We start from the raw sequence: 22,040 nt of genomic DNA, 5'->3' as shown, positions 1-22,040 counted from the left end.
GGAAATGGCTGCTCTGATAGATGGCACTTTTCTCAAACTCCAAGCACTTCTGCCCGTTTGCCCTGAACATTATAGCTGATAAGCCTGTCTTCCCTGCATTCCTCGTAAGAGGCTTGTTTTGGGAAAGTGCTTGGAGAAAGAGAAAAGTGCTGTCTGTCAAAGCAGCCATCTCCTTGCTAGATGCATTGTTGGATGGTTGTGGACGAAGGAGGGGTGTCCTGTCTGACCTCAAAATAGCCTTAGACAGCATATAGGAGAATGGGACAAAGTAGTATGTTGCTACTGTTATTGTTCCGGGGTCCAGCGTCCGTTCCGGATCTGGGATTTTACATACTTCCGGGCTTTGGAGCGCAATGAGGATTGGAGGTGGCTACTTCCATCCTATATATAGTGTTGTGCAAACTAGCGATCACGTCCCTGATGACGTCTGTGTGTGACAAAACGCGTTGGGTGAAGCCTGGTCACGTGATGTCACCATGCACGGAATTCAACCATTTTGTTGGTTGGAAACTTTGACACTTCTATTGGATTGATATGCGTTTGTATACTGTGCTGCTTGTAAGTATTCTGTTGCACTTAAATAAATGTAGACATGTTTCCTAAATACTGTGCAATGAGGTTTTGTTTTACTCCTCTATGCTGCATGGTTTAATATCACTTCTGGTGGAGTGTTCCAGTCCTGAGGATTTCAAAATACCAGGAGTCTACTCTGGATGCATCGTTTGGGGCTGATGTTTAATTAAGCGTTGCTGACCATTTTATTTAAGTGGTCCACAGCGCATGGTAAGAGGATTGGAGTGCTGTGATATGGAGGAGGACATCTTCAGATTACCCTTTGTGTTAATAGTGCACTTACCTATCTTTGGATTTTATTATGGGACTGTGATAGACTTTTTATTTATTGCGTGAAAGCGCTGCATAGGTATTTTTTTTTAAACTAGTAGTACGCATATCTTGTCCCCAGGGGAACAGAACACATTATTAAAAGTCAAAGTGAGACTTCTTCTTTACATGAAAAAAAGTTTATAAAATAATAAAATATAATACAATTAAAGACTCCACCCCCTGCTCATACATACAAATACAGGCAACTGTGTGTACATAAATGCCAATTTGTGCAACACTTATTAGATGTCCCCGTGCAGGTTAGAGTGGGAGGAATCATTTCAGAGCCATCATTTATGGTTGGTTACCTGTAAGTTGATGAGCTGTGTCAGTCATAATTGTGTTATCTGTTGTTTTTTTTTTTTTTTTTTTTTTGTGCTAGAACTTTCTGTCTTAATTGAAACAGTTACTTTGACTATGGTTGAGTGTTTTGTCCTCTCCAGTCCTACTGACACTTCTTGCTTGGAGGAGGTGTCTGACTTGGTGTTAGCGTTGTGTCCAGAGGGACTGTTAGGACAAGTGAACATCTGGTAACACCATTTCTGTCACTTCAGGTAGACAATGTTCACAGTTCTGCCCCTCCACCTCCTGACACGTCTGTCTGCTCTTTACAGCAGACCTTCTGCCACGTGTTATTTTTTCTTTTTTTACACTTGTATTAATTGGGGAAGAGGTAGAATCTCTATCCTTTATTTTTAGGTGTCTCTGGTCCTGTTGAGGACATTTTTACTTCCTGTCCCAATGACTCAACAAGAAGCAAAGACATTTCTCCAATAAAGACAGCAACAAAAATCTGTTTAAAACCCTTTCCCATTCTATAGAAATCACACTTTGGATATGGTCCTACTTTAAAGCAGGGATCTCCAAACTTTCTAAACGAATTGCCAGTTTACTGTCCCTCAGACTTTAGGGGGGCCGGACTATGGCCCGTGGGTGTAGAAATCGCCCTGGCATCCAGTGGGAGTAAACAATGCCCCATCTTTGGTGTCAGTAGGAGGAATAGTGCCCCATCTTTGGTGCCAGTGGGAGAAAAAAAGCCCCATCTTTGGTGTCAATGGGAGAAATAGTGCCCCATCGTCAGTATCAATGGACCGAATAGTGCCCTTTAATTAGTGTCCGTGGAAGGAATATTTCCTTATCATTGGTATCAATGGGAGGAATTGGGCCCTTTCGTTAGTTCATTGGGGGAAATAATGCATCATCGTTGGTATCAATAGAAGGAATAGTGCCCCATCTTTGGTGTCAGTGTGTAACGTTCCTGCGTTTTACGTATGAGGTGGATTTTCAGCTGCAGAAATATTCCACTTCAGTAGTCATGTAGAGAAACGCTGAGACACCATTCCCAACTCTCAATGACTCATCATGTGTGGATGATCTCAATTCAGCAAGTAAATACACACACTCAATAAGATGTTTCCTAGAGTGACTTATGTATATAGTAACACAGTGATGATAGGCTGAAGAGACAGGTTGGGTAGAGATGGTAGATGACAGACACTTGAAAGGAAATGTTCTTGAAAGTAAGATAGTCGCAGATGGGATGCAGATAGGTTTAGCAATCATGTATGGTAGTAGATGACAGAGTAGCAGGTGGACATACAAGAGAGATCAACCCAGTGCAAGAACAGGTGGTAGTAGGCTCAAGAGATAGCAATCTTAGATAATGCAGATGTAGTAATAGTCCTTAGTATGCAGAGCTAGATAGTGTAAGCTTTAGTATAAAGGTTATAGAGGTTTCCCCTGTGGGGTACTTATCACTAATAGCAATGTAGCAGAGGAGAGGTTCGGCAAGAGCGGATGATCCGGTAGCGGGATACAGGGATCAGCGCAGCGTGGTTCCGACAGCGAGGTATGCTTGCAAGCATGTGAGCTTCAAGACAGGTTAGCATCAAGGCACAAAGCAGTTTGAACGAACACATGTGAGTGAGAGCCGGCGATCTAAATAGCCATCCAGTCCGGCGCTCAGTGATGACAGCATCAGTCTTAAAGGTGTATGCGCACCTTACCAAAAGAGAATGGTGGGGCGCATACACTTATGAAAGAGTAATTAGGGTACCCAAAGGTACCAGAACATTACACAGTGGGAGGAATAGTGCCCCATCATTGGGGTCAGTGGGAGGAATAGTTTCCCCTGATTGGTGTCAGTGGGAGGAATAGTTTCCCCTGATTGGTGTCAGTGGGAGGAATCGTGCCCCATCATTGGTGTCAGTGGGAGGAATAGTTTCCCCTGATTGGTGTCAGTGGGAGGAATAGTTTCCCCTGATTGGTGTCAGTGGGAGGAATCGTGCCCCATCATTGGTGTCAGTGGGAGGAATCGTGCCCCATCATATGTGTCAGTGGGAGGAATAGTGCCCCATCATTGGCGTCAGTGGGAGGAATAGTGCCCCATCATTGGGGTCAGCAGAGGTAATAGTACCTCATCTTTGGTATCAATGGAATGAATAGTTTTCCATGATTGGTGTCAGCGGGAGGAATCATGCCCCATCATTGGCTTCAGTGGGAGGAATAGTGCCCCATTGATGGTGTCAACGACAGGAATTATGCTCCATTGTTGGTGTCAGTGGGAGAAATAGTGCCTCATTATTGGCATCAATGGAAGGAATAGTGCCTCATCTTTGGTGTCAATGGGAGGATTAGTGCCCTTTAATTAGTGTCAGTGGAAGGAATATTGCCTCATCATTGGTATAAATGGAAGGGATAGTGTCCCATCGTTGGTGTCAGTGGGAGGAATAGTGCCCCATCGTTGGTGTCAGTGGGAGGAATAGTGCCCCAAGGCAGGGGAGTAACTACTGGGGTTGCAGGGGTTGCAATTGCAACCGGGCCCCATGCTCCCCTGTACACCTGGATAGGAGGGACGGTGGGGGCAGCATGTAGAGAAATAACTGTCCTCCTTTTTCCTCCTGTAGCCGCAGGAGGTAAATGGAGGAGATTGGTTCCTCTGTATGCTGCCCCCGCCACTCCTCCTGTCCAGTTCACTTGTGTTCTGCTGTCTCTGGGCCCCTGTTTGCTCCCCTGGTCCCCCCCCCCCCTACTGTGATCCCTCCCCTCTCCTGCCAGCTGCTGCAGGGGATATGTCACAATAGAGAACCAGGAAGGGTCGGTAAATATGTAATTTACCAGCTCCTTTCTTTATGGACAGAGTCATAGTCAGTGACATTGTAAAAAAATAAAAATAAAACGATAAAAAATAATACAATTAAAATACCAAAAAATAAAAAATAATAACACCAGTGGGTGAACTTCCAGGATCGCAAAGGTCACACTTTCGACCGAGCCCTGGCATTCCACCACCGTGGGGAGGCCCCAAGATGGCAAGAAGGGGGCCCACTGCAGAACCTGTGAAAGGATCCTGCTTCGGGACCATAATAAAGGGTCCCGCAATGAGAATAAAGGGCCCCAGGATCAGTGGGAAGAGTCCCAGGCTTGAAGGGAAGGGCCCTGGCCAGGGGTCTGGGGGGCCCTTCATAGTTTCTTGCACCGGGGCCCTGAAGGTTCTAGTTACGCCTCTGCCCCAAAGACCAGATAAAGGCAAGCAAAAATCCACATCCAGCTCCCAGGGTGCAGTTTGGAGACTGCTGCTTTAAAGGGTTCCTCTATTCAGTTTTGAATTGAGTAGGGTTGAGTTAGAAGTCATGATTTTGTTTCTGTCTGTGTCCACACAGGTCAGATTTACCCTCGGTATTTGCCCTGGAGGCAATATTCACAGGATAGGGAGTGATGAGAAATCCCACATATGCCACCAGAACAGGAAGTGAAGGGAAATCAGGCTGTAAAAAGCAACATGAAAGATGCTCTATTGTTCCCTTCTCCATCCTTCATAGTTACATAGTCAGGTTAGAAGACATTTTTTTTAGCCCCTTAACACAAGTTTATGGTGGCCCTTTAAGTGGGTTTTAATGCCCAGGAGGCAATATTACTTCTTTATCTTTTGACTGCTGTGATTGGCTCTCACATCAGTCATATGGTCAGAGAAGCCTTAACTGACAGCGGTCAGTGACAGTGGGAGCGCTCTCCCAGTACACAACCTTATGCCACCATGGATGCATATTTGCAGTGACTGGGTGGGTTAAAGCTCACCTTTTTACACCAGATGTAATCAAATCTATTTTTAAATACAGTGCAAACGCATATGTAAGAAATATGAACGTAACAATAAAAGAAATGCGTTGCATGTGCGTTTAAAAAAAAAGTACAGCCATGATTTTGAATGTCCTGGAACGCACATAAACGTACACAAATGCACCACAAACAGGTGAAATGCAGCTAAATAAAAACAACAAAATAATATGTAAAAAGCACACTGCAAACACACTGCAAGAAAAATGCATTGGAAATGCATGTAAAGTAAATGTGCATCCAGAACTACACACTATATGTAGGGATTGTGGTGTAAGGCCTGGTTCACATCTATGTGTCTATGTTGGAAATGCATGCAAAATGGTGTGCTTTCCTGACATGCACAGAAACATGATACCTTTTAGCAGATATGCTGTGGTGTCTATAATTCCTAATGGTACCCCCCAAGCATTGGCAGCCGTGCACATTTTTGCATGCCAAACCTCATGGTGCGGCAGCACAATATGGTGCACTTTGGCGCCTTTTTACAAAAGGGTTGGGGATTTATTTTCTTATTTTTTTTATGTGGATAGGTCTGCCCACTGGTAGGTTGCCCTACAGGCATGCATAGATGTGAACCAAGGCTTAATTAGCACTTCAAATGGTTATAAACCTTTACATTTACCCAGTGAAGTGACTGGGTTCAGGTAGAGCTGCACGATTCTGAATAAAATGAGAATTACGATTGTTTTTGCTTAGAATAAAAATCACGATTCTCAGCGTAACATCATATTTTACATTATACAAAAAAAAATTGTAATTACTTTACTGTTTAGTTTTTTTTCTTAATTAATTGAAGTGTATTTTTTCCCAAAAAACTGCATTTGAAAGACTTCTTCGCAAATACAGTGTGACATAAAAGATTGCCATTTCATTCTCTAGGGTCTCTGCTAAAAAAAATTATATATATATATATATATATATATATATATATATATATATATATATATAATAAATGTTTGGGGGTTCTAAATAATTTTCTAGCAAAAAATACAGATTTTATCTTGTAAGCAACGAATGTTGAACTTTAAATATTGATCTTTAAAGTCGCACGGATGTTGATCTTTAAAGTTGCACGATTTTGCCGTGACTTTGTTGCCGTGATTTTGATGCAAGTGTGACTGGGTTTGAATGTCTTTGGACCTCCAAAACCCATCAAAATATTGCAAAAGTATTACAGAGACTACTTTGAAGTCGGTGCGACTTCAAGTCGCACATATATGAATGGTACTCATTGGTAATAATGAAGAACGACTTGCCATGCGATTTTTTGCAGTCCCAAATCACAGGACAAGTTGGACAAGTATGAAAGGGGCCTTAGTCTTTAACCACTTGCCGACCGCCGCACGACTATCTACATCGGCGGTCAGCCCCTCACAGGCAAACTAACGTAGGGCTACGTTGCTTGCTTGTGAGGGTCTAGGAGGCGCGCTCCCGCGTGGTCACGGACCCCCCCGCGCGTGTGACCAGCGGACCCGATGTCCGCCGGCCACTCGGCGATCGGCGGGGGAGAGGGAGAATGTCAGGCAGCTTGTGTAAACAAGCTGCCTGTCATTCTCCTCGCTGTAAAGACACTGATCACATGGATCTACTATGTAGATCCGTTGATCAGTGTCCTTACAGCTCAAGCCACAGCCAATCACAGTAGAAAGCACGCCCCTAGGGATACACACAGCCCCTCCCTCCCAAATAAAGTTAACCCCTTCACTACCAGTGTATTTTTACAGTAACAGTGCATATATATAGCACTGATTACTGTAGAAATGTCACTGGTAACCCCAAAAGTGTCAAAAATGTCAGTCAAGGGTCCGATCTGTCCGCCCCAATGTCGCAGTACCGCAAAAAAAATCGCAGATCGCCGCCATTACGCGTTAAAAAATAAAAACAACAAAAATGACAAAAATCTTTCCCTTTGTTAGTAAACGCGATAACTTTTGCGCAAATCAATCAAAATACGCTTTTTGCGATTTTTTTTTTTTTACCAAACATAGGTAGCATAAAACAAATTGTCCGAAAATGTTAAAAAATTTTGATTTTTACATTTTTTTGGGGGGGAATTTCATATAAAAAATGTGAAAAATATTGCTATTTTTGCAAAATTGACGCTCTTTTTTTGTTTATAGCGCGTGATCAAAAAATCGCACAGGTGATCAAATACCACCAAAAGAAAGCTCTGTTTGTGGGAAAAAAAGGACGCCAAAATAAGATCGTGAGGGGGGAGAGTAATTGAGATTGCAAATTTTTAACGATTAATCGTGCAGCTCTAGCTTCAGGTGATACACAGAGATTAAACAAATCCTCTAACCTAAGTTGTACCTGTCTATCTGCAGTTCTCTCTTCTCTAAAGCCATTCTAAATTCAGAATTTATAAAGCTTGTCTGAGATGTCAGAAAAAAGGGGGCGGAGAGCTGAACTTACACTCTGCAGATCTCAGTGAAGAGAGCTGATTGGAGGGAAGCTCTCCACTCAGGAACAGAGCTGAGGCTGTCAATCACAGGCTGTGTGCAGAAACTCTCTCCCCTGTCACCATTTTTCTTTTGGTGTCAGAAGTGACTCTGCAGACAGAAATTACACTTAGTGCTCTTAATTGAGACAAGTACATGCTTTAGAGCAAGGATATGCAAACTGTGGCCCTCCAGCTGTTGCAAAACTACAAGTCCCATCGTGCCTCTGCCTCTGGGTGTTATGCTCGTGGCTGTCAGAGTCTTGTTATGCCTCATGGGACCTGTAGTTCTGCAACATCTGGAGGGCCACAGTTTGCATATCTCTGCTTTAGGGGGCTATGCTGTTTCATATTTCATGACTGAGGTTTACAACCACTGTAATAATAGAATATACAGTAAAACCTTGGTTTGAGAGTAACTTGGTTTAAGAGCGATTTGCAAGACAAGCTAAATTTTCTAATAAATTTTGACTTGGTTTACAAGCGATGTCTTGATATACAAGTAGCCTCAAGTCACAGCTAAGTATAAAAAAAGAAGAGAGGCGCCTCTAAGTGTAGCAATATGGTTAAATTTAATGAAGGTACAACATTTAGCAACTCACATGGTTGATGATTGGAACAGGCACATCTAAGGATTCAGGCATCCAGGCTAAAGCTGTCCACATAGACCGTCCTCTGCACCGCCATCTACGTCATCCCTTCCATGCTGCCCCTCGCTTTCAGATCGCTTTACTGCAGGGTGGTCTTCCCAGTCAGGATTACAGACTGGCAGCCGGCGGTGCAGAAGATAGTCTATGTGGACAGCTTTACCCCGGATGCCTGCATACTTAGATGTGCCTGTTTTATTCATCAACCATGTGAGTTGCTAAATGTTGTACCTTCATTAAATGGAACCATATTGCTACACTTGAGGCGCCTCTCTTCTCTTTGATACTCTGTAGCTCCTGCTGGATTTTGCTTCTTATTCCCTTATGGAAGCGGCTATTTGTGGATGGACATTTTATGCAACCTATCACAATGCTATAATCTTTTTATATGGACTATAAACTGAAGGACTTATGAATAAATGGTTGTGGAACGAATCATCTGAGTTTCCATTATTTCTTATGGGGAAATTCGCTTTGATATAAGAGTGCTTTGGATTACAAGCATGCTTCCGGAACGAATTATGCTCGCAATCCAAGGTTTTACTGTAAATGTAAAAGTGTATCTAAATCCAAAAACAGAAAATGTAATATAAATCCAGTGTCCTTGTAACTTCCTCTGCACCGAGCTACAATCTCAGACAATGTTATCAGTTTTCCCACTTTTGTCTCATGAACTACAGAGCAGATTAGGGGAGGTGTCCTGTTGATAGCCTAACACACTTCCTGTACTGAGGTGACAACTCTGCACCTTCATAGATACTGTACAGTGAGTAAGGGTTGTCTCCTTAGGATCTAGTGTTACTGGATCATAGTTGAAAATAGTGGCGGCCCATCCATTGGGGGCGCAGGGGCGCCGCCACCCCATCCATGCGTCCGGCCTCCTAATCTACATGCAGGGCGCTGGACGCATGGATTCCAATGTTTTTTTTTTTTCTTTTTGAAGCACGTGATTAGAGCCAGAGGCTCTAATAGGCTTCACAACCCAGTTGTGAATATTCGCTATTGCCACACTGATTCTCCTCCTGGCCAATCAGGAAGCGGGTCTTGAGACCTGTTTCCCGATTGGCCGAAAGGAAAAGCCATGCTATTGGCCAAGGAGGAGGGAGGAGACTGGGGGGGAAGCCACCGCCGCCTGCCCAGGGTGAGTGAGCTGGTGACCGGGGGGCTGGGGGGAGGACAGTGCGGGCTGGAGCTGGTGTGGTCCGGGGGGGGGAAGGGGGGGATGGTGTGGTCCGTCTGCCCGCAACCCCCCCCCCCCTGCCCATGGAGCACCAGCCGCCACTGGTTGAAAACAATGGACAAAAAAAAAAAAAACGAAAGAAGACAAATGCAGCCATGGCATCTAAGGGTTTGCAAGCTAAAATATATTACATTTCTGTTATTGGATTTATATACTTTAAACACGAGCGTGGCTGGACTTTACACAACAATATCACTCTAAGCTGTTAATTTGGCACCATAGTCTGCGAAGATTTTTAACAATTTTCACAGTGGGCGTCCAAGGTCTCATCTCACAAAGTCCCAGATTTCTGTTTGTATGGGGCAATGTCCTCTGCATGGAGCTAATCTGTACGTCTGGTTCGCAATCCTAGGCACTTGACAGAACCAGCGGACAGATGCTTCCCGCCGCTTAGAATTTGACACGATTGTCTCCAGGAATCCTGATGAGTCACAAGAACATATAGAATGAGTTGGCAGGGCATGCTGTAGGCTGTGTCACCGATGAGCCTGGTAGCAGCAATTAGCGCAGACTGGAACCGAGCCGCACAGAATGAGGCGAGATGATTCTCGCTGGCCGTTTGCAAATGTTGCTATGTAACTGATGTCAGTGCCGCGTAATTGAGACCAACTTTTCCCTTGTGAAAATAATAGGGAGGTTTAACGTGTAAGAAAGAAACTGTCGCTATAGCCAGGACATCTTTACATAGTGGCACTCGGTAATCAGTTTGAAGGATGCTGAAAAGATATAAGAATGAAATGCAAAAGGCTAAATTCACAGCTGAAATATGTTAGGGGTGTACTTATAGAAATGCTTAGCTATTTAACCTGTTAAACTGCATGTTCTATGCAAATATGGACAAAGTCGAATGTTATTAAGTTATTCTTTCTCCAGGTTGAATATGTGAATCAGGGAAATACTGTATTATGGCCACTAGATGGTGCTGATTATAGGAAATAGGGAATAGATAGTATTATGTGTTATGGTCATCTGCTGTATCTAGTAACCATAATGGCCACTAGATGGAGCTGATCATAGAAAATAGGAAATTAATTCTTATGTACTATGTGTTATGGTTGTCTGCTTCATCTAGTGGCCATAAAGCAGTATTTTCCTGAATTGCGCATTAAAGGAGATGTACAGTTTGGCTGTACATCTCCTATAGATCACAGGAGTGCAGTTTGTTCTGCACTTCTGTGACCCATTTTCAGCAGACAGCGGGCTGAAGTCTGCTGACGTCACAGAAGTCAGTCTAGGCACCGCATCAAAAACCAATAGGGTGTGACCACCCTCCTCCTGCGCTTGGTATCCAAACCCCTCGACCACACTCCTCACGGGACTCACAACTGGCTTCTCAAATGGCTTAAGTCTTGCTGCCCATATCGGACTGGGGTAGTCCACCGGTACTAGAATCAAAGAAAACAAAAAGGGCGCACCGACCTAGCGCCCTGGTGGCTCTGAGGAAGAGGCTAGGCCTCGAAACGCGTCAGCCGTCATCATATCGATTATGAACGATTGTATGGACTACACCCGGACATTGGAGCAATCTAGCTTGATATGATGTATTTTCATCTACGTCTGTGAGTAGCCATTTTTTATTGTTACATAAATAAAGCCTTCTACTGAGGATAATGCGCTAGGTCGGTGCGCCCTTTTTGTTTTCTTTGATTCTAGGCACCGCATCATCATGACCAAGGAGTCGGGATCCGCTCCAGTGAGTGAGGAGGAGGCAGAGTGGAGAGCGGGGACTGACAGTCAGCAGCTCTCTGCTCGGGGAGTTGTCATAACCAAGCGATCGGCGGTGTTTGATCACTCAGTTCTCCGTGCAGAGGTGCTGGGGAACAGATGCTGCATTCACCTAGGTAAGTATAAATTCAGGGAAAACGCCAAACCCCATTCTTCTCTTTTAAACCTGGAAAGGAAATAGCCTGATTCAATTTAATTTGCCCCAATTCACACAGAACAAATGTACACAGGGTTTCACCAGATACATAACTCTGCAATATTTTTAAAATATACCGCTAAGTGTGAAACATCTTACCCCAGAATTCTAATGCAGACAGCACTGCCAAGATCTGTCCTCACATTTGTCAGCTGCAGTGAAAGTAAAACCGCTTAGTTAAGGGCCGCCTCAGCCTCTGATTGGATAATGAAAGGAAATCAAGACACTGATGAGGTCAGCCCTGTACATTTTGAATGGCCTATAGCGCTGCCTGTAATCTTTACAGGAGACTAAGAGCCCATTCACATTGAGGCGACACGACTTCGGGGGGGTGACCTGTGAAGTCGCGTGCACCGCTGTGCACCGCGACTTGCAGAGACTTCACATAATGGAGGTCTACGCAAGTCGCTCTGACGTCTCCCCAAAGTAGTACAGGACCCTTTTTCTAAGTCAGAGCGACTTGTGTCGCTCCTATTAGAACGGGTCCTGTGCTCCTCAATGGACCGCGACATACCGTGACTTGTCAGGCTGACAAGTCACCTGACAAGTCGCGCTAATGTGAATGGGCTCTAATATAAATGGAGGCAAAAAAAGAGCGACAATTTTGAAAGAAAAAGAAAAAAAACAATATTTTTTTACTTTCTGCTATAAAACTTATCCCAAAAAAAGGAAAAAAAATTCGAATTTCTTCATAACTTTAGGCCAATACGTATTTTGCTACATATATTTTTTGGTAAACAAATCCCAATAAGCATTTATTGGTTGGTTTGCACAAAAGGTATAGTGTCTACAAATTTTAGGAATAGATTTATGGAATTTTTATTTATTTATTGTTTTTACTAGTAACGGTGTGGATCAGCGACTTATAGCGGGACTGCAGCACTGGGGCAGAGAAATTGGACATTAACTGACACTTTTAACACTTTTTAGGAACCAGGGGTTAACATCAGGGGCGATAAAAGGGTTAAATGTGTTCGTAGGGAGTGCCTACTTACTGTGTGGGAGGTGTTTGTACTGTTAGAAGGCAGAGATCTGTGTTCCTGCTTAGCAGAAACACAGGATCACTACCTTCCCTTCTCATAGACTGGCAGTCTGCCTTGTTTACATAGGCAGACCGCTATTCTGCATCTCTCAGGAACAATCTACTGGACCTGCTTATTTGCTCCCACTGTGTCCGATCACAGCGGGAGTGGGTTGCCAGCGGTGCACGTGCGCCTCAGACCTGGAAGTGCAGAATAACCTACAGGTATGTGATTCTGCACAGGAGAGCCGCTTTGCCATCTTATATATACAGTATACAGTCGACAAGCAGTTAAAACACATTGAATGCCAATCAAGCACCTGTCACTAAATAAAATGGCAAGCTTACAGAGCTGTTTGCTTTGCTTCAAAAATTATGCCCTATGTTGCTTTCTTGGTGCTTCAGAGCATCTCCAAAACCTCCATAGAAGTCTATGACATCGCTCGCTTACAGCACCTGCAGCTTTTGAGGGGCTTTTATTCAGCATTAGCTTTGCATTGTTTTGGAGGTATTGCAGGCATGTGATATCCCAGGATGCACTGGGAAACCAACAAGCGTACCAGATACATCATCAGCAGTCACTTCAGGTTCATGTGTATAAATTCTGGGAGTGTCTGGTGCAGACGTCACATCTGGTGTGCAGCATGGAGCAGCAAAAAGGTGAGCAAGGTCCAGATTGCATCTAGCAGATGGCACATGTGATGTGCAACATGGAAGCACTATAGGAAGGTGGAGCAGGGACCGGAGAGAGAGGCCTGAGCTGCAGTGGATCAGCAGAGCTGGGGGACTGGAGAGGAAAAAACTAGCATATGCCACACGTGTTGTGCAGCATGGGAGCAATATAGTGGGAGGTGAGCGGGGACAGAAGAGAGAAAACTGAGCGGTAGAGGATCAACAGAGCTTTGGGGGACCGGAGCAGGAAAAACTAGCATATGTCACACGTGTTGTGCAGCATGGGAACAATATAGTGGGAGGTGAGCGGGGACAAGAAAGAAGAGGACTGAGCAGCAGAGGATCAGCACAGCTGGGGGACCAGAGCAGGAAAAACTAGCATCTGTTCACACGTGTTGTGCAGCATAGGAGCAATATAGTGGAAGGTGAGCGGGGACCGGAGAGAGAACTGAGCTGTAGAGGATCAGTAGAGCTGGGGGACAGTAGCAGGAAAATCTAGCATATGTCACACGTGTTGTGCAGCATAGTAGCAATATAGTGGGATGTGAGCAGGGACCAGAGAGAGAGGACTGAGCAGCAGAGGATCATAAGAGCCAGGGGACCAGACCGGACCAGGAAAAACTAGCATATGTCACACGTGTTGTCCAGCATAGGAGCAATATAGTGGGGGTGAGTGGGGACCAGAGAGGGAGGACTTGGCTGCCATGGGTCAGCAGAGCTGGGAGACCGGAGCAGGAAAAACTAGTATAAGTCACACATATTGTGCAGCATAGAAGTAATATATAGGGAGGTGAGCGGGGACCAGAGAGAGAACTGAGCTGTAGAGGATCAGCAGAGCTGGGGGACTGTAGCAGGAAAAACTAGCATATGTCACAGGTGTTGTGCAGCATAGGAGCAAAATAGCGGGAGCTGAGCGTGAGACCAGGGAGAGATAACTGAGCAGCAAATGATCAGCAAAGCTGGGGGACCAGAGCAGGAAAAACTAGCATATGTCACACATGGTGCGCAATGGGAGCAATATAGCAGGAGGTAAATGGGGAACAGAAATAGAGGAGTATCAGCAAACCAGAAAATCAACAGAGCTGGGGGTACTACTGAGTAGGGGATCAGCAGAGCTGGGGATACTACTGAATGGGGCATCAGCAGAGCTGGGGGTACTACTGAGCATAGGATGGGCTGAACGAGGGTACCGATAAGCTTGGGATTTGCTGAACAAGGGTACTAATGGGCTGGGGATCTGCTGAGTGGGGGTACTACTGAGCTGGGGATTTGCTGGGTCCCTTTAAAACAAATAGAAAATCAACACAGTGCATTCTAAACCTTAACAAAATGCAGTATAGAAGCATTAACCACTTAAGCCCCGGAGGATTTGGCTGCTAAAAGACCAGGGGGTTTTTTGCGATTTTTTTACTGCGTGACTTTAACAGACAATTGCGCGGTCGTGCGACGCTGTAACTAAACAAATTTGACGTCCTTTTTTTCCCACAAACAGAGCTTTCTTTTGGTGGTATTTGATCACCTGTGCGATTTTTTTGATCACGCGCTATAAACAAAAAAAGAGCGTCAATTTTGCAAAAATAACAATATTTTTCAAATTTTTTTTATATGAAATTCCCCCAAAAAAAAATGTAAAAATCAAAATTTTTTAAAATTTTCGGCCAATTTGTTTTATGCTACATATGTTTGGTAAAAAAAAATCGCAAAAAGCGTATTTAGATTGGTTTGCGCAAAAGTTATCGCGTTTACTAACAAAGGGAAAGATTTTTGTCATTTTTGGTGTTTTTTTTTTAACGAGTAATGGCGGCGATCTGCGATTTTTTTTTTTTTTTTTTGCGGTACTGCGACATTGGGGCGGACAGATCGGACCCTTGACTGACATTTTTGACACTTTTGGGGGTACCAGTGACATTACTGCAGTAATCAGTATGCACTGTTACTGCAAAAATGACACTGGCAGGGAAGGGGTTAACTGTATTGGAGAGGGAGGGGTTACGTGTGTCCTAGGGGCGTGATTCTAACTGTATAGGGACATGGCTATTGGTGTAAAAACAAAGATCAATGGTCCTACATAGTAGAACCGTCTGATCTTCATTTTTACACCAGGGAGAATGACGGGCGGCTTGTTTAGTGTGACCGGCGGTCACACGCACTGACTTGTCAGTGAACGAGCCGCGGCGGGAGCGCGCCCGCCCGCAATTGGCTCTCAAGTCAGTGACAGGCGAGTGACGTACCGATACGTCACTCTGCCTGGCCGGGGCTGACCGCCGCAGTATATAGTCGTGCGGCGGTCGGCAACCGGTTAAAAAACACATAAAAAAAAGTATGTTGAAGCAGTAGGCGCTTTAATGTGTGTTAAAGTTGAAGCAAGTGTAAATGAGCCCTTGGGAATCATTTTATTTAATTCACTGGGGTGAGTGCTAGTATTTTATATCCGTCTACAATTCTTCTTCTTCAGTTAGGGCTGTTTTTTTTTTTTTTCTTTTTTTTTTTTTTTTTTTTAAATGAATGGACCCTAAGCATTATGAAAAAAAAAAAAAAAAAAGCTTAAGCTGCAATACTCACCTCCTCTCTGGCACTTACGCATGCATTATTTCATTTCCACCACAAGATGTCCTCAGTCTTCCACACTGTGACTGTGCTGGGCTTCATTCAACAAGGAAGACTGAAGACTTACTGTGAGTACAGGATGTCATGGACCTGCCCCCATGGTGCAGAGAGCACGGCACAACATACTGATAAATATTCAGGATGAGATATGTCTTTAAAAATACAATATGGACCAAATTTTCTGTGGATAATGGCAGCCGAAAAAAAAATGAAAGATGGAAAATTGGAGTAATTTCCCAGTAAACAATATTCAGAGAAGTTGGCTAATAATTTTTACAGTTGATACAAGACACGGCACATGCTATTGCTCTGTCCATAGAGAGTTCAGTGAACAGGGTTGGCTTTTGCAATAAACCATTCGCGCATACAGAATGGGAAATTTGCTCCTCGCTGAAGGCGTGGGACAGGAGCCTCCCAAGGTGCCCTTGATAAATCAAAGTTTATTGGTGTAATTGTGTTTCCTGGCATGTCCTGTTTTCAAGATGTCACTTGTAACATTATAACCCACTAGGAACATGTATGAATTTATCTGCCAGAATTGCTCGTACGCGATATTGAGCCAAGCCGGAGTAAAATCAGGCGTCATTCGCATTGTGCAGTGGATGCCAGTGAAATAAATATGAGCTAATCAGATATTCCTAGCTTGGTGCCACTTCTGGAATACTAAAGTCACTCTTACTAGGCGGCATTTGTAATGTAATGTGAGATTTGTGACTAATGGGGAACTTTGTCCATAACACAGAAATCATAGAAAAATAAAAAAGCAGAGTGGTACATTTGACATGAATAAAATGAAACTGTCATAATGTATCTTCTTTATCACTATCTATTTAAATATAGTCTATGTTGTCAAAAGTATTGGGACTACAAGAAAACAACAAGAGAAGGGCGCACCGACCTTGTGCATTACCACTTAAAAGTTTATTAAAATCAAAGAAGGGTAGCGTACAATATACTCACAAACGTAGCATATGAACAAGCATATAGGAAATGGGCACCGCTCGCTTCCAGGAAACTTCTCTACTGCTGGATAGCGTGATGGCGTCCTCAAAATCTGATGTGGCTTACGCGTTTCGAGGGAGGACCCTCTACCTCAGAGCCAAAATCGCCAATGGCTCTGAGCAGCTATAACAGCTTCAACTCTTCTGGGAAGGCTGTCCACAAGGTTTAGGAGTGTGTCTATGGGAATGTTTGACCATTCTTCCAGAAGCACATTTGTGAGGTAAGGCACTGATGTTGGAAGAGAAGGCCTTGCTCGCAGTCTCCACTCTTATTCATCACAAAGGTCTTCTATCAGGTTGAGGTCAGGACTTTGTGCAGGCAAGTCAAGTTCCTCCACCCCAAACTTGCTCATCCATGTCTTTATGAACCTTGCTTTGTGCACTGGTCCAAATCATTTGGTGGAGGGGGGATTATGGCGTGGGGTTGTTTTTAAGGGGTTGGGCTTGGCCCCTTAGTTCCAGTGAAGGGAACTCTTAAGGTGTCAGCATACCAAGACATTTTGGACAATTTCATGCTCTCAACGTGGGAACTGTTGGGGGATTGCCCCTTCCTGTTCCAACATGACTGAGCACCAATGCACAAAGTAAGGTCCATAAAGACATGGATGAGTGAGTTTGGAGTGGAGGAACTTGACTGGCCTGCACAGAGTCCTGACCTCATCCTATAGAACACCTTTGGGATGAATTAAAGTGGAGACTGTGAGCCAGGCCTTTTCATGCCTGACCTAACAAATGCACTTCTGGAAGAATGGTCAAACATTCCCATAGACACACTCCTAAACCTTGTGGACAGCCTTCCCTGAAGAGTTGAAGCTGTTATAGTTGCAAAGGATGGGCCAACTTAATATTGAACCCTACCGACTAAGACTGGGATGCCATTAAAGTTAGGCTGGCCATACACTATACAATTCTCTTGTTCAACTTTCCTTTAGATTTACCAAAACCATGTAATATAGGGTCAAACCTAAACACTTTCAATTTGTATGCAGTCAGACAGGCCCTTGCACTACATAGTTTAAGGTAAATCTAAAGGAAATTGAATAAGAAAATTGTATAGTGAATGGCCAGCCTTAATGTGCGTGTAAAGGCAGGTGTCCTAATACTTTTGACAATATAGTGTTTATTACATTGCATAGGATACCCAGAATACTTTGGGTCACCTAAAGAGATGGCACAGCAGAACACCTGGCTTTTCAGCCCTTTTTGTCTGATTGAAACCTGGGACTAAGCTGTCTGGTGAGGGAGGAGTAATTGCTTTCATGACTCGCTTTTATGCAAAGCTGAAACTGAAATAGCTGAATATGTGAAAAGGAGACTAATGCTCCATCTACTGGCTGAATAAAAGACTGCATAGTATTAATTTGCAATGGGGTTGATTACTAAAAGCAAATAGACTGTGCTCTTTGCAAAGTGCAGTTGCTCCAGAGCTCAGTAAATCAGGTAAAGCTTCACTTTACAAAGAATGCCCAATCACAGGGGAAAAAAAAAAACAGCATTTTTTCTTGCACATGATTGGATGATGGAACTCAGCAGAGCTTCTATCATTTACTAAGCTCTGGAGAAAACGCCCTTGCAGAGTGCAAAAGTCTGTTTGCCTTTAGTAAACCAAACTCAATATGTCATATTTGTATAAATATTGTAACTTTGTTCTTATTTTATTTTTAACACTTTGACTTGGCTGACAAGATCACCTTTCCACCTCGTTGATTTGCATTATCTATTAAAGGGAAGCTAAACTCTCCTATTGGTTTCAGACAAGGAAACTGCCATCTTTGTCTCAGTTGGATCTTCAACTACCATGATGCTGCACATGTGATCAGTTATGACACCAGACATGTGATGGTTTGACAGTTTGGTTGAGAGCATCCCCAATGTGACAGTTAGGCTTGGTTCACACTGGGGCGGCATGACTCCTTTACTACTTCGGGGGCGAATTGTGCATTCCAATGCACCACGACTTCGGAGCGACTTGCACGGACTTCACATAATGAATGTCTATGCAAGTCGCTCCGAGGTCGCCCCGAAGTAGTATAGGACCCTTTTTCTAAGTCGGAGCGACTTGTGTCGCTCCTATTAGAACGGGTCCTGTAGCAGTCAATGGACCGCAAGGGAGCGCGACTTGTCTGGCTGACACGTCGCCTGACAAGTCGCGCTAGTGTGGATTGGGTCTAACATTCCTTTCACGTGCCAGGAATGTAACTCTTTTAACCGCTTGCCGACTGCGCACAGTATATTTACTGCGGCAGTCGGCCCCGGCCAGGCAGAGTGACGTAGGTCTACGTCGCTCGCCTGTCACTCCTTCCAGAGCCAATAGCGGGCGGGCGCGCGCCCGCTGAGGCGCGCGCCCGCTTTGGCTCGTTCACGGAGGAGTGCGGGAGTGTGACTGGCGGACCCGATGTCCGCCGGTCACACTACGATCGCCGGTACAGCGGGAGAAAGACAGAGCGGCTTGTGTAAACAAGCCACCTGTCAGTTCTCCCTGTGTAAAAGTGAAGATCAAACAGTTCTACTATGTAGAACTGTTGATCTTTGTTTTTACACTAGTAGACCTGTCCCTGCACAGTTAGAATCACGCCCCTAGGACACACTTAACCCCTCCCTGTCCAATACTGTTAACCCCTTCCCTGCCAGTGTCATTTTTGCAGTAACAGTGCATATATATAGCACTGATTACTGCAGTAATGTCACTGGTACCCCCAAAAGTGTCAAAAATGTCAGTCAAGGGTCCGATCTGTCCGCCGCAATGTCGCAGTACCGCAAAAAAAATCGCAGATCGCCGCCATTACTCGTTAAAAAAAAAAACACCAAAAATGACAAAAATCTTTCCCTTTGTTAGTAAACGCGATAACTTTTGCGCAAACCAATCAAAATACGCTTTTTGCGATTTTTTTTTTACCAAACATAGGTAGCGTAAAACAAATTGGCTGAAAATTTTAAAAAATTTTGATTTTTACATTTTTTTTGGGGGGAATTTCATATAAAAAAAAGTGAAAAATATTGTTGTTTTTGCAAAAATTACGCTCTTTTTTTGTTTATAGCGCGTGATCAAAAAATCGCACAGGTGATCAAATACCACCAAAAGAAAGCTCTGTTTGTGGGAAAAAAAGGACGTGAAATTCGTTTAGGTACAGCGTCGCACGACCGCGCGATTGTCCGTTAAAGTCACGCAGTAAAAAATCGCAAAATAACCCCTGGTCTTTTAGCAGGAAAATCCTCCGGTGGTAAAGTGGTTAAACTGTTAAATCAATGGGTTTGTTCCGCTTTGATTTGCCCTGTTTTAACTTTGCCTTTACTAGTGTACTAGGAGTGAATGGTTTTGGTACCAACTATTTGTGTTTTTGTCTTTCAGAGCAACATACATCCCTGGATGTAATGGTTTTCCTGTCCTGAGAACCGCTATTTACAGCATGAAAATGGATCCTATTTCTCTTCCGATTGCTTCGGTCCTGGAGCCTGGGACACAGGAGCCCAATCTAACATCATACCGAAATTTTACTTATAACGAGACACTGGTGGAGCCTTCAATTTCACGTATGAGCTCTGTACTTATCTCGATTATTTATTTGCTTGTTTGTGCCATTGGACTCAGTGGTAACACCTTAGTCATTTATGTTGTCCTCCGTTATGCCAAGATGAAGACTGTGACCAACATCTACATCTTGAACCTGGCAGTGGCTGATGTCCTGTTTATGTTGGGACTGCCTTTTCTTGCCACTCAAAATGCCATTTCCTACTGGCCCTTTGGTACTTTCCTCTGCAGGCTGGTGATGACTGTGGATGGTATAAACCAATTCACCAGCATCTTTTGCCTAACTGTCATGAGCATTGACCGCTACTTGGCCGTGGTTCACCCCATTAAGTCTACCAAGTGGAGGAGACCTCGAGTGGCGAAACTCATCAGTGTCACGGTTTGGACTGTTTCCTTTTTAGTGGTCCTACCAGTCATCATCTTCTCGGATGTCCAGCAAGATTTGAACACCTGCAACATAAACTGGCCAGAACCAGTAAACATTTGGTCTACTGCATTTATTATCTACACATCAGTGCTGGGCTTTTTTGGACCTCTGCTGGTGATCTGCCTTTGCTATCTTCTAATCGTCATCAAAGTGAAGTCAACTGGACTTCGTGTAGGCTCCACCAGGCGTAGAAGATCAGAGCGCAAAGTAACAAGAATGGTGGTCATCATCGTGGCCGTGTTTGTCTTCTGCTGGCTTCCGTTCTACATCCTCAACATCGTTAACCTGACTTTTATAGTGCCAGAGGAGCCAGCGTATGTTGGGGTGTATTTCTTTGTGGTCGTGTTGTCCTACGCCAACAGCTGCGCCAACCCAATCCTCTATGGTTTTCTTTCAGACAATTTCAAGCAGAGCTTTCAGAAGGTTCTCTGCCTTCGCAAAAGCAACGGCATCAAGGATGCAGATCAGACAGAGAACCGGCAAGAAAAGAGCAGTCGAATACAGGAGACGATGCTTACGTCTCGTAACTCAGAGTTCAATGGGCATATGCAAACCAGCAAGGTCTGAATGGGTTTCCTTCTTTTGATGTGTAACTGTCACAGAGAATTCGAGGCAAATCTGTTCACCTATTTATGGATTGGGCATTGGATGGATTCTTGATGAGGTCTGCTTAAAACTTGATGAGCTTAGCAACCTTTAAAGGATTCTGATGTATTTATAAAAATGTAACTTCTGGTTCCATCATCCGATAATGACATTCATCTGTCATGTTCTATGCATTATCCAACCATCCCCCCTCCCCTAGAACAATGTGCCCACAGAGGTTCATTGAGAACCACTTGACAGTCGATTCACATCAAGCTATTTCTGAGGGCAATTACCACTGCAACACAAAGTATCTGGCTCATGGTCAGATTTAAACATCCGTGAAGTGGATTCTGCATCATGATGTAAACACACTTTGCATTTCCATACTAATGTGTGCGCTACGTATGTCTAAATTTTGCTGGGTCCTAATCACTATTCATGCCAGAGGGACAGGTAATGCAATGAAGAATGTTATATAGTGAAATATTGTAAGCTGTCATTACTCTAACCTTATATGAGCTTTCCCCAGGGCACACCATTACCAAATATAAGACACTGAAATATGTATAATTTAATTTTTATATTTTTTCTGCTTTGTAATATAAAATAAAATACACCTTAAAATTATTTATAAGTCAAATTTAAATATGTTAGTGGCTCTGGCTCATTGTAGCCATATTTTCCTATTTTTTGAGATAGTTAGTAGCACCTTCTTAAACAATACAAGAGAGTGCACTGGCATTGCAAAGCCTTACAGTGGTTTTAAACCTCAGACATGAAGTATGAACAAAGCATATTCCTCTATAGTGTGTATTTGTCTCTATCCAGAGCACTAGTGGCACTTTTCCACTGCAAGTACCGGCTCGGCTCTACTCGGCCCTGCTTGACCCGGTTTGCTTTTCCACTGCTGGTACCGCATGGTATAGTGTCGGAACGGTTCGGT

General features: G+C 43.9%; 1 protein-coding gene across 2 annotated transcripts in view; it reads left to right on the top strand.

The window, feature by feature from the left end:
• The window catches only part of LOC309558225 (somatostatin receptor type 5-like), a 59,753-nt gene extending 38,083 nt beyond the window's left edge, over positions 1-21,670 (top strand). For both annotated transcript variants that reach the window (XM_082261252.1, XM_082261253.1), the window contains exon 2: positions 19,903-21,670. In XM_082261252.1, the coding sequence (XP_082117378.1) occupies positions 19,961-21,076 (1,116 nt within the window). In that variant the 5' untranslated portion in view covers positions 19,903-19,960 and the 3' untranslated portion in view covers positions 21,077-21,670. The remainder of the gene's footprint in view (positions 1-19,902) is intronic.
• Positions 21,671-22,040: the final 370 nt, after the last annotated feature.

The sequence above is a fragment of the Pelophylax lessonae genome (assembly GCF_965119305.1).
Source record: "Pelophylax lessonae genome assembly, chromosome: 6".
Taxonomy (NCBI): Eukaryota; Metazoa; Chordata; class Amphibia; order Anura; family Ranidae; genus Pelophylax; species Pelophylax lessonae.
This window is presented reverse-complemented; position numbering and strand designations above follow the sequence as displayed.